The 13,512-nt window shown below is 32.1% G+C and overlaps 1 protein-coding gene and 1 long non-coding RNA gene across 2 annotated transcripts in view; one reads left to right on the forward strand and one right to left on the reverse strand.

Annotated features, from left to right (window-relative positions):
• Nucleotides 1-4,473: 4,473 nt before the first annotated feature.
• Nucleotides 4,474-6,042, reverse strand: LOC125493211 (uncharacterized). Its single transcript, XR_007269726.2, has 2 exons — nucleotides 5,872-6,042; nucleotides 4,474-5,624 (listed from the first exon to the last, which is right to left on the reverse strand). It is a non-coding gene; the product is annotated as an uncharacterized LOC125493211 (long non-coding RNA).
• Nucleotides 6,043-8,233: 2,191 nt separating this feature from the next.
• The window catches only part of LOC104902838 (probable protein phosphatase 2C 39), a 5,977-nt gene continuing 698 nt past the window's right edge, over nucleotides 8,234-13,512 (forward strand). Inside the window, exons 1-4 of the mRNA XM_010690757.4 lie at nucleotides 8,234-8,541; nucleotides 10,268-10,516; nucleotides 10,703-10,979; nucleotides 12,784-12,938. Coding sequence (XP_010689059.1) covers nucleotides 8,509-8,541; nucleotides 10,268-10,516; nucleotides 10,703-10,979; nucleotides 12,784-12,938 — 714 coding nt within the window. The 5' untranslated portion in view covers nucleotides 8,234-8,508. The remainder of the gene's footprint in view (nucleotides 8,542-10,267; nucleotides 10,517-10,702; nucleotides 10,980-12,783; nucleotides 12,939-13,512) is intronic.

Below are 13,512 nucleotides of genomic sequence, written 5' to 3' on the forward strand. Positions count from 1 at the left end.
CATCGACAACACCGTTACCTTTATTTTCACAGACCATAACCATCAAGAACCGGCACCACCACCGTAAACCAAGGCCATATAACCCACCACCATAGACCATCGCCGTTCATCCTCTTCTCACAACCCGCGCACTACCACCAGAATTTCCGTCGGCCTCATACACGCACCACTTTTCCTTCTCCTTTCTTCAACTGCGCCCCGATCAACACCTCCTTCGACCACCTACCACGGCAGCAAACCCGACCACTCCTGGTCCCCTCCTATTCGGCGGACAACCAGCAAACCCAGTGGTCCCAGCATTCCTTATTTTCTTCTCTCTCTCATCTCTTTTCGATTCTTTGGTTTATTCTTTTATTTTTCTTTTGTTTTGTTTCCTTTTTTCTCTTTCGTTTTCATCTTTTCTTTTTACTTTTCTTTTCTTATTACTTTCTCATTCTCTTACCTCTTCTTTATAATTTAATTGATGATGGTTACAGGATTTTGTCAAGTAGGCACCAACTAGATTCAAGTTCGCTTTGTGAAGCATTACGACATGATTTTTGAGCATATTTGACTCTTCTCCCCAATTAATTGGGTAGTAAGCATTTATTCTCACTTATACCTGTTGTTTATGTTCATTCCAAATTTTGCTTGGGTTTTTATTTTGATTCCCTCTTGTCAGAATCTTTTGAACATATGGATTGAATTTTTAGATTGTTGGAGTTTGTGTATGGTTTTTGTGGTGTTGTGGCTTTTGGTGGGCGACCTTGGTGATTTGGTGATCCAGGGGTTGGTTTTCGTTCTTTCTTTGAACTGGTTTTTGCAGTGAGGACACTGCAAATTCTAGCTTGGGGGAGGAATATTCTATCCTTTATTTGCTTTCTAGTGTAAATTTTATTGCTTTCGTAGGATGTTGCACGGTTTGTACCACTTATTAGGAGTGGGAGTTTACGTGTAACCAAAAAAATTGTACTGCTTTCTTAGTTGCATTAGCATATTTCATCTCATTTTAGATTTCATCTCATTTTAGTTGCATCTATGGGACTACTGCTAAGACTTTTTGAGAACCTTGTTGATATTTTACTACATTTGTTAAGTATCATTCATCTTGTTCATGATACTTCATAGCACGATTGTTTCACAACTGATTGTTTGTGGTAAGATTGATTGATCTCTCTCTGGTTCGATTTAACATTACTATGCAGACACCTTAACCTAAGTGAGCTTTTGTGCCTATAAACTGATGTATCTGTGTCAGTTCTGTTCTTTCATGTGTGATTAGTTCGTAGTTGTCGCATTGATCTTGACTTTGACTTGGTACTCATTAATATTTGATAGTGCATACATTTTGATATGATTGAGGCGTTTCATTTGATGATCTTAGCTCCAGAGTTATTCTTGTTTTCATATTATCCTTCCTTTAGCCCCACTGAGCCTTTTCTGACTTTGTTCCATTGTTACCTACATTACAAGCCTTGACCTTATTTGATTCTTGTCCCAAGCCTAGCTTGGGGGGAGCGAGTATTAGTTTTGTTTTGGTTTGTATTGAATGAAGTGCTCTATTTGTGGTTTAGAAGGATGAAAAAATATGTTTAGTGAGCTTTGAAATTGAATTGAAAGTGTAAAAAAAAGAAAGAAAAAAAAAGTGAAAAATGAAATGAAAAAGAAGTGAAAAAAAGTTGTGAATAAAGTGAAATAAAAAGGGTTATGATTGAATTTCTTAAGTGAAAAAGGTTGTTGATTAGATTTGGAGATTGATGGTTGTTGCATGGAGTTGTTATGACCTGTTATGGTCATGTTTTCAGTTATATGATGCTCCCCCTTCTTGGTTTTTCCACCACAATTCCCAAATTATTTCCATAACTTTAACCCCAGCCCCATTACAACCTTAAAAGTCCTCTTGATCATTATGTATTGTATTGTTGAGTATTAAGTGAGTCAAAAAGTCAAAGTTAAAGAGTATTTGCTTCATCTGAGTCGACTTTTTAGGTTGAGAGTCATTATTTAACCCTTAAACACATGAGAGATTTGAGTTCACATAACTATAGCGAGGTCTGTCAGGTTTTGTTAAATCCAGCTTGGGGGAGATGGTTTGTGGTATGATTGGAGAGTCGATTGCGATACATGATATGCTATGCGGCTTTGTTCGAGATTGTTTTGATGCTTGGTTTATGTAGTGATTATATCTCTTGTGTTTTAAATTGAGTGTTTAGCCCTGTTGTAGTCCTATATTGTAGGTTGTCTAACTTTTTCGTGTCTATGTCTTATTGCTTGAGGACAAGCAATGGTTTGGCTTGGGGGAGTTTGATAAGTCATTTTTATATATAGTTTTTAGGTGCATTTAGGTTGCATTTAGAGCATTTAGTTTCATATTTAGTTTCATTATTGCATTATATTCTTAAGTTATGTTTTTCTATTTCTATTCGGTATATTTTCTTGTTTTTGTTGAATTTCAGGCATTGAGAACGTATTTGGATTATGATTGGCTAAACTTGAGGATTAGGAGCACTTGGAAAGGAGTTACAATGCATAAGGATTGTATGGATATGTCATAGTACGAGTTTGAGCAAAAACGAAGCGGAAAATCATTAGAAGAAATGTGAAAAAGAGTCACGTATACTCTTCTGATCATAACTTTTGATGTGATTCTTGGAATCGAGTAATTCCACCAGATTTGGAAACTAGACTTGAATATATTTCCAACGATAGGTGGCACGTCCCGAGGAGACTTCTAGTCAAGAAGTTATGCCTTTCGGAAGATTGCACTGTTTCTGCTGGAATCTGCCACGTGTACGCGCGGATCACTAATCCGCCTATTAATGATATATTTAAGACTTTCCTTATTATCTTGTAAATTACTTTCCAAGTCATATTAGGTTATTGAATATTTATTTAGATAGGTTTTCATTCTTTCTCTCTCCTCCTCCCCTATCACGTTATTTTCTTTAGGTTTTAGGTTTTAGTTTTCTCTCTCCTTTTTCTCTCTAGTTTTTAATGTAAACCCTAGTTTTTATTCTTCTTCATTAATTCATGAATTCTATTAGTTTCTTTCATTGATTTCTTTAATTATGTTTTCTTTTATAGTTTTAGATTTCATTATTTATCTCATGATAGAGTAGTTTCTTTTATCAATGGTTAAGTTAAACCCTAGTATGATTTAATTCATGATTGTTTCTTTAAATTCTCATATTAATTGTTAATTGTTCTTGCTTAACTAGTATGATAGGTTTTCATTCATGATTGTTTCTACTAGTATTGTTATGATTCCATTGTCTTGATCACAACGGGAGTTGGATTTTAACGGATTTGAGTATTTCAATTAAGGGCATGAAGTTCTACACGGGAGTAGGTAGAATGGATTGTTAGGAAGTTAAAGTGCCGTGTTTAATGTCTTTAATTTGCATGATTCCACGGGAGTAGGCTTGAATGCATATTAGAGAAGCCATAGATACTCGGGAGAGGTCTATGGTACTTTATAGGGTGTACTTTTTCCTTGTGAACATTTAATTTATTAGTTTGGGGTAGAAATTATTTTGTATTATTTCGTGCTAGTGGGGATACTTAACTGTAGAGTCTTTTATTTATATATTGATTAGTATAGTTTAATTCCACCATTATTCTTGATATTAATCTCCCTTAGTCTTACCATTATTTAAGGACTAATCATAGAACAACTTTCTCTCTGTGGGATCGACCCTGACTTGCCCTACTACATAGTTAGGAAAATTAGTTAGGTTATTTATTTTTGTTAGGTGCGCGACACGCCTATCAATCATTGTTTTATAATTTTCAGATAACTATCTTTCAAGATATAGACACCTATAAATTCATCTCTGACTAACTTATATTTTTGAGGTTTAATAACTTTACTTATACTTTATGTAATAATAATTAGTGATATGATTTATAAGTTTGTAACAATGAGTTAATAATTGAAAATATATTTATTTTTAAGCTAATAATCTAACTATAATTAATATTTAAATACTAATAAACTACTTTTGAAAAATTGTTGATATTCTTGTTGTATGGGTTCGTATAGGGGCCGTTATGCTATTATTAACTCAATTTTGAAGTTAGTATTTGAAAATTGTTATTTTTCATATTTGCCATTATTAATGTAAACTTTGACTTTATTGCAAGCTTATTGTGTAGGCTTTTATGGGGTATATTATTATGCCACAACTTTATGTTGTATAATAGAGATTAACTGAGATAATAACATCGAGATATAAATTAATTTAAAGTAATAATGTCTTTATTATACATTTGAAATCTTATGGGGTATATTATTATGTCACAACTTTATGTTGTATAATAGAAATTAACTAAGATAATAACATCGAGATATAAATTAATTTAAAGTAATAATGTCTTTATTATACATGATAAATTTTTACATTTGAAATCAAAAGTTAAATATATAATTTCAAACCCAAAGTAACATAAATCTCTATCATATAATATAAGATAATTAAACAAAAGAGCAACAAATAATATGAAAATGGCTTATAAGATACTCTAAACATAATATAACATTACACCACTTGTTTATGTTCTCATATTCTAACTCTAATTCAAATCACACCACTTTGTTATTTGCATGTGAGAGAAGATAACAGAAAGAAGAAGAGAGCACTTCATGTGTTTTTGGGCACATCTTCACAAAACACCTCCGATCAATGGTCTTTTGTGGTTCGATTTAGCTAAAATTTTGGCATATTATCCGGCACATCTTGGGCTATATTCTAGACAGTGCGATTGTCATCTAGTGTTCTGGTTTGTAAGACATTGCTGCTGTACTGATCTCTGTTTTCTGGTGGTATTTCCCAATCTTTCTCTTCGTAAGTTGCTATTATTCCATGAAAAGTTTGTTCTTTAAACTTTTCTTGTTGAGAAATTATAGTTAGATTTGAATTATTGGGAGATGTTTTTTTTTTAAAAAAAAAAAAACACTTTAAAAATTTGTAATGGAGAGATTTTTTTCTCGTAATGGAAAGTTTGTTATTGGGGCTAACAATTTCATTAATTTTTTGCATGCGAGACAAATTACAGATTTCATGGAAATAAGTTTAATTTTTCGAATTCGTATAGAAAAGATTGTGATTTTTAACACTTTTTTTTAAAAAAAGTTACAGTTCTCTGTTTTAAATCTGTGACCATTATATTTCTTTTCAACTTTTTTGGATAAAATTTTGTGGGTGATAAAAATGGTTGCTTTTACAATCCTTAGAAAATGCACGAAAAAATGAACAACGTTTTTTTGTAAACATTTTTTTAAAGTTATAGTTCTATATGACCATTATTTTTCTTCTCAAATTTTTTGGGTATAATATTTTCGGCTTTAAAAAAATTTTCTTCTACAATTTGTAAAAATGCACGAAAATGTCTCCAATTTTTTATCTGAATGAAAATGTCACCGAAATTATTATTTTTTTGTTAATTTCAGAAAGTATTCTATAGTTAGAAATGATAAATTGTGAAAAGACGAACTTTATATATCTTGGTCATTCCCTAATTTCCTCCAAAACAAAAACCATTTACAATTGAATATTAGAATGTAAATGATTTGCAATTACAAACTTACCTTGCAAATGCCCCTTTTTGCTGATATTTGGTTGACGAATTTGCAATTACAAACTTACCTTGCACATGCAAAGAAAATTCGCACAAATACATTATCAAAATCATTGAATTGGATGTTGTGAACAATAAAAAAAAAACACATTTTAAGTTTTGATGTTTGGGAGAAGTAGGAAAACCCTTGGATGTTGTGAATCCGTTTCTTCAAATTTTTCATGTGAATTAAAATCGTTTCTTGCAAGAATCTTATGTTTTTGTTACTGTCCCATAATGTTAAATTATTTGCATTTCAATATTAGTAAGAATTACCTGTTGTCGTTTTTCTGATTGAATTGGTTGTTGCTTCGTTTGCTCCTCTTGATTGATAATAGTACTCACTTCTCATTATGTACAAAATTAAATGTTAAACTTGAATAGTTTAAGGGATTGTCTTTTTTGTGCAGAGTTATGACGTGTCGTGTTTGTTTTCAATTGCAGGCTATTGAAGTAAGAATTAGATAGTAGAAGAGCCGGAAGATGGAGAAGATGAAGCAAGAAACTGCCATGTAATTTTGATTTGGTTTAAAGTGTTTTAATTTTATGGTGTAGTAGATTGGTAACTACTATAATCGTCTTTTAGGGATTTTTTTGAATTCAAATATTTTTGTTGATAACTTCGATTGTAAATTGCTACTGCCTTTCACGGTAATGCTTTGTTGTGTTTTAGGGATTTTTTTGAATTCAAAATTTTTTTTTTGTTGATAAAGTAGTTAATGTTTTTCCCTCCTTTCATTCTATTGGTTGTAATTTGTGTAAGTGAGGAAGGGTAAAATAGGGCTTTTATTATTTTGGCGTCCCCCTCTCTTCCCATATAGAATAGAGATATAAACATATATGTCCTTGATGTGGGAAGAAATTGTTGCTTGATTATCTTTATCTTCATTTTCCGCTTCTTTGTATTAAATTCGTGCTTTAATTTATGTCAAAGTAAAAAACGAAAATATAAACTGTTGTTGTAAATATATGATTGTCATTTGTTATAATATCATAACATATCAAGAGTCGTGTACTAATTTATAATAAATATAGTATTACAATGGTTTTACAATTATAATAATATCAATGTACTACTAAAATGATTAAACATATTGATAAAATAGTTTGTTTATACTTTATCCTATATAGTCACAATATAGTATGTATATACTGTGTTATGTTTGTTTTTGTTATTGCTATTATTAGCATTGTTGCTACTATTACTATTTGTATTTATATTATTATTATTATTATTATTATTATTATTATTATTATTATTATTATTAGTATTCATGTTCTTATTTGTATTACTATTGCTATTGTTAACATTGTTACTATTACTGTTATTATTTGTATTATTATTATTATTATTATTATTATTATTATTATATAATATTAATAAATAATAATAATTATTATTAAATATTAATATTAATATTAATATTAATAATAATATTATTATTATTATTATTATTATCATCATCATCATCATCATCATCATCATCATCATCATCATCATCGCTTTATGTTTATTATCATTATTATTCTCATTATCATCATAGCTATTTACAAACTTATATATCAATCATAATGCTTATAATAAATAATAAATCATTTATATAAACCTTGAAATTGATTGTCTACTCGTTATTATTATTGTTGGTTATAATATATAATATTAGAACATATGAGTGTCGTTCTATTCCTTTACTCATTAGAGTGGTTTTACGCAGTTGATTAGTCGAAATAAGAGTTGACTAAGAAGATATATACACTAAACATCATGGAAAACAATATAATGTTATTATTATTATTTTATTTTTGTTATCATCCATATATTTACGACACAGTTATATATATATATATATATATATATATATGTGTGTGTGTGTGTGTGTGTGTGTGTGTGTGTGTGTGTGTGTGTGTGTGTGTGTGTGTGTGTGTGTGTGTGTGTGACCTGACAAGGAGTCAACCGAAGTTGAATTGACGTTCAATAGTGAATGGACCCGATGCTTCACAATGATCGAACTAAGGTCATTAGTGATTCAACCTGAGTACACTTGACTCTACCCAAGCGTACATGAAACCCAAATACGACCTGCGCAAACCCGGTTAAAAATTGTCCACAAGCGATCATATTCTGGTATTGGATCAACTTGTAAATGGAATGTTCGGACCTGTTCGGCACCGAGCAATTTCAGGATTCAAATGTGACGACCCAGTTGAACAAAACCTGACCAATCACAATCTGGTATATTGACTGACAGAATCCTGATCTGTCCAGGTCTGACCTAGTTCGCCTTGAGTATACCCAGAACTTGTTTGAGAAACTATTTTGACGCCACTACTCACATTTATTTGTCCCAGTGATCTTATTTCGAAAAAGACCATCTTAAAATCATCCCATAACGTATCATAATCATACTTCATGTGCTTCCTTAATTTCGAATCCACTTAAAATAAAAATTATCGGATCACCGATTTTGCTAACCCCATAATATTGCTTTTTCAATTTGTTACACTGATCCGGCCCGCTCCACGGTTAGTAAAATATTAACGCTGCTGCATCCGTAGTACCTGGCATTTGATAGAGGTGGAGTTGACAAAAGCAGACTGCTGAGATGGAGTCAAAGTTACCTTAAAACGCGTAATGTTAATGGAAAACAGTGGGGCCCAAACCCCCAAAAAACACAAAGAATCAATCGAATTTGTAAGCAAAAGTCTTGAAAATCATCTTCCTTGTCACAAGAATTCCAGTCAAGCTAATCGTTACTCTGCACCTGTCCCTTTCTTCTTCTTTTTTTCTCTTTCTTCTCTAAATTAATTCACCAACATCCCAACCTACTCTACACTTTTTTTTAGTACAACATTTTCTCTGCGTTTTTCAGGAGCTCACATTATACAATTATTTGAGTTACAAATTCAACAATCATGACTGCAAGAGAAATTCTTCACAAGATGAAGGTTTGTTTCACCTTAATTTATGCGTTACTTTTTCAATTTTTTTTTGGGTTCGTCTCTTTTTTTTATTTTTATGATATGATCTTTCCTTTATTCTTATTTTTTTGAATTTTTTGATATGATGTTAAGAGTTTAGTTGGATCAGATCTGCATTGGATATTCGGATGTTTGTTCATGTTGTTGTTTTGATCTCTGTATTAGGAAAAATTAACTGTTTATTTTAGAAAAAAAAATCAGTAAGCCACTTTTGTGGACTGATTATTGTATTTATTCGTGTGCTTAAGAAAAAAGATGTTGTATGATATTGATTGGTTTAGTTCTCTGTTTCAATCGGGTAACTGTAATTTGGAAGCTGTAGTTGTGGTTCTGAGATATTAATCGTTATATATTTCACATGCTTATATTAGCTCATAATTATCATGATGCTAAATTATTCGAGGATAAAGCATGAAAGAAATGATGTTCTAGACAAGTTGTATTAAGCCTATACGGAGTATTACGGTAAACAATGTCGGTTTGGTAGGCGGTAACAAATAGTGGAAATGATAATGAATACGTAAATTTAGGTAGAAAGCATCATGTTAATATCTATCTATACCAAGGATATCTTGGCCGAGTAGTTAAGATTGAGGTAATGTGATCACAAATTTTAATCTTTCCTCCCCTCCTTTGTAATTTGTACACGAAAAAACATATAGTAAGTATATATGAACCTTTTTTTTTTTTACAAAATTACATATAATACCACTATCAATGCCACCATTTATCATTCGCTATCAATTGGGTTGTAGTGCTCTCTGTATAAAGGTGACACTCTTAGGACCATGTGTAGCAAAACCTTTCTATTATTCTTGTGTTTTCATATAAGATCAGCACTTTATATTTTAGGCTGAATTTTATAAACCCAAAAAATAAGTTTATGAGAGATGTTCTCAGAATTTATTCAACATATATTTTCAAATTGTCAACTTTTTATTATCTTCAAGAATACACAATTAAAGATATAAATAGTCACACGTGAGACCGTGCAAAAACAAGTGTTGTATTTATTATTTTATTTGGATTTGTGGAAGTATCAAGTATGTGTTAATTAGTCAGTTATCACAAAAGAAGAACTAAAGCAAAAAGAAAGTATGAGTTGGGTTGATGGAGCAAGCGATGAGTCTCATGACTAGTTGAGAAGCGATCATGTAATTGGATGTGACCAGTCAGGGCACTAGACGGCAAACTAACATAGTCTCGAATAGGTGTAACAAAATATTAATGTGGGCTCAACTAGCTATAGTGTTAAGCATGTTATAAAGATTTAAGAACCATTTGTTGTATCAACTATCTCTACTTGATTTGGTGCCCATCATATATATTTATAGCCGCAATTTGGTTCCAGATACGAATTGCAGTCAGTGACACTGGCTTTGTTTTGTTATGATGTTAGTTATACCTCTCCTTGTGATATGAGAAGCCATGACAAACGATTTTGGCTTCCAATATTTGGATATAAAATCTCCATATTCATGATGTTATATAGCAATTTTTGCAGCATCTTTGCATTCTGTTATGCTTTCTGAAGCGTTTTTCTTTCAATCATAGAGAAAAGAAATTCTATTTTATCAACTTAGTAATGTCCTTCAGGTCTTTTATCAGCTGTAATGTGTGCGAGGTTATAGTGTCATGGTTACCTCTCTGTCTGCACAGGTCCATTGTAACTTCAGCTTTTACTGCATTTCAGGTCAAAGCTGGGTTTAGCTCTGTGCCACCTGACACTGGGAAAGGAAAAGGCAAAATGTTGAAGCATATTACTCATGGTTTCAATCTTGTGAAAGGAAAAGCAAGTCATCCCATGGAAGACTATCTAGTTTCTCAATTTAAACAGATGGATGATAAGGAGCTGGGTCTGTTCGCAATATTTGATGGGCACATGGGCCATGATGTTGCAAACTATTTGCAGTTGCATCTCTTTGAAAACATACTGAAAGACGTAAAACAATTCTTGTACTTGTAACATTTTTTTGGTTGTATTTTTGTTTCATTCTCGGCTTGTGACCATGCTGTCTTCATTATTGCACATTTTGCCTATATTTAATGATAGCAGGATAGGTTCTTACCTAGTATATGCTTTCCTTATATCCCAGGTTAATATGTGTAATTTTATGATGACAAACAGCCGGGGTTTTGGACTGAACCAGAGAATGCAATTAGGAGAGCATATGATAAAACTGATGGAGAAATTCTTGAGAAAGTACCTGTACTGGGAAAAGGAGGTTCAACTGCTGTTACAGCTATTCTGATCAATGGTCAAAAGCTAATTGTTGCAAACGTGGGTGATTCTCGTGCTGTAATTTGTAAAAATGGAGAGGCCAAACAACTATCAGTGGATCATGATCCTGGTACAGAGAAGAGAGAAATTGAGAGACGGGGTGGTTTTGTATCAAATATTCCAGGTAATAGATTAGTAAATGCACGTGTTTCAAATAAGGTAATGATGAATATGTCTAGCTCTTCTTTAATTAGGCATACTTATCAATGGATACTGGTCCATATACATCACCAGTCTCAAGTTTAGTCCACTATCGATTTGATTCATTGTCTTACTCAGTCCCTTGTTAACCAATTTCTTGTATTAGGGGATTTTGGGGAACTTAGGCGGAGATATTAATACTGTTAAAAATGTGAAATTAATCTTTATTTTTTTGATCCTTGTGAGCCTTTGTAGTAAATTTTGCAAGAGCTACAGAAGTGATGCATATCATGTATTTAATGTTCAAAATCTTTGGAATCTTTAGATTTACAGTATTGAGTCCTTATATTACCATGTTTGTTTATTTGGAGAAAACGATGAAAACCTAAAATATTTGAAGAAGTATGCAGAAGTCTTCATCTAGTTTTTTATAGTTTTACATTCTAATCCAATGGAAAAATTGGAAAACAAAAAAAATGCTGAGGAAACAAATCTAACTTTTCCTAGAATTTAATATTTTTTTGGGAAATTCAACATGGTGGCATCCTACTTTCAGTTATTCTATTTGGTGGCAGGCCAAAAAAAGATTTATACAAAGTGACACCATACTTTAAACAATTATACATAGTGACCCTAATCTACTTAAACCTAGCTAACCACTCAATTAAAGGTGAATTACTAATCTATTCCTAAGTTAATTATCCTAATTCCTGACACAAAACCAGTTAGAAGATCAACAAGACTTAACTTGTAGTTGCTAATATTGGATTTGTCATTAGGTATGCAGAGGTTTATATCAAATAATTGGTGGTAATTTTGTGAATGATGGATTCTGTTTGGAAAGTGGTTTTATATGGAGTGGAATTGAGCTATGCATCGGTAAATTTTGGTGAATGATGAATTAGAATGATGCATGTTTTCTTTGGATTTTGTATGAATTAGAATGATGCATGTTTTCTTTGGATTTTGTATATATATTGGATTTTTGTAAGAACACAGCCCACAGGGTACTTCACGTTTAGTGTGGGGAATAGCATACTGCATACATATGCTTTAGAACAATTTGCAGCTGTATGTTTGGCGATTAATTAGTGACACTGGCAGTATTTTTTTTTTGTGTGGCTAATTTAAAGAAGACTAGTACCTCAAATTGTCATTGTGCTTCTACATGAGATTTTGTTTTCTTTTAATCATGGAATACACATATCTGTACAATGTCATGCTTATATATAAAGATGCCTTCTTCTTTTTATCAAAAAAAAAAAAAAAAAATTAAAGTACTGCTCTTGTAAAGAGAGTTGTTAAGATTCATGGTTAAGGAGGAGAAGAACATAGAGCGTGATTTTTAATGGTTGGGGAAGGGTTTTATGATGTTAGAATAATTAATTTAGGGATAGGTTAGTAATTTACCTTTAATTGGATGGTTAGCTAGGTTTTAAGTGGATTAGGGTCACTATGTATAATTGTTTAAAGTTTGGTGTCACTTTGTATAAATCTTTTTTTGGGCTGCCACAAAATAGAAAAACTGAAAGTAGGAGGTCACCATGTAGAATTTCCCTATTTTTTTTCCGCTAATTTTAAGTTTCCATGGATCTTTTCAATATTATGGAACCCAAACTAATAAATACCTATGGGTACTGAGTAAGTTGTGTCTTCTTCTTCCTGCATTGTGATTTGTATGAGAGATATTACCACTTACCACATTAACTTTCCAATGGACCTAAAAGCGCTAAATTAATTGTAGTGACTCAATGTTTGCAGATTTAACTGCTCCAGAATGTGTGCAGGTGATGTCCCACGTGTAGACGGACAACTGGCAGTGGCGAGGGCATTTGGTGATAAGAGCTTGAAGTTACATCTCAGTTCAGAACCCTATGTAGATGAGATGAAGATAGATGACACTACTGAGTTTATGATCCTGGCAAGTGATGGCTTATGGAAGGTGAGTCTTTCAGTATATCAAAGAGATACTCTGCTTCATTGACACACAAGGTAAAATTCATCGAGAATAAGTGGGTAATGATGGGGAGAAGTATCTGGTGAAAAATTCATTGAATTCAGTCATTCACATTACTCATAAATGCCATTTTTAGGGCAACAGTTGACAGTACAAACTTTAATGAATCATCATAATGGTAGTGCATATATCTCTTTATTCAGTTATTCTTTCCACAATGTTGATGCAAATCTAGTTGGCGCAAAATTATGATATAAGGCATAGGGGTCTCAAGACTCAGATTCTTATTTGTTGTGAAGTGGCATGCTATAATCTCTATTGTTAGTTAAGGTGTTAAGAACATGATGAATGTTTGCCATGCATTTGAGTTCCCTCTCTTAAGAACATCCCAGTTGCGACTTTCGACTGTGGAATAAAACTTAATCCCTGTTTGGTAGGCGGTACTAAATAACAATGATGTTAATGAAATCATATGTAATGAACTAGGAAAATCCATAGTAATGGCAATTGATGGGATGGACAAACATTACATGATTACATGAACACTGGCGTAATACTT

The sequence above is a fragment of the Beta vulgaris genome, chromosome 9, assembly GCF_026745355.1.
Source record: "Beta vulgaris subsp. vulgaris cultivar EL10 chromosome 9, EL10.2, whole genome shotgun sequence".
NCBI classification, from domain to species: Eukaryota; Viridiplantae; Streptophyta; class Magnoliopsida; order Caryophyllales; family Amaranthaceae; genus Beta; species Beta vulgaris.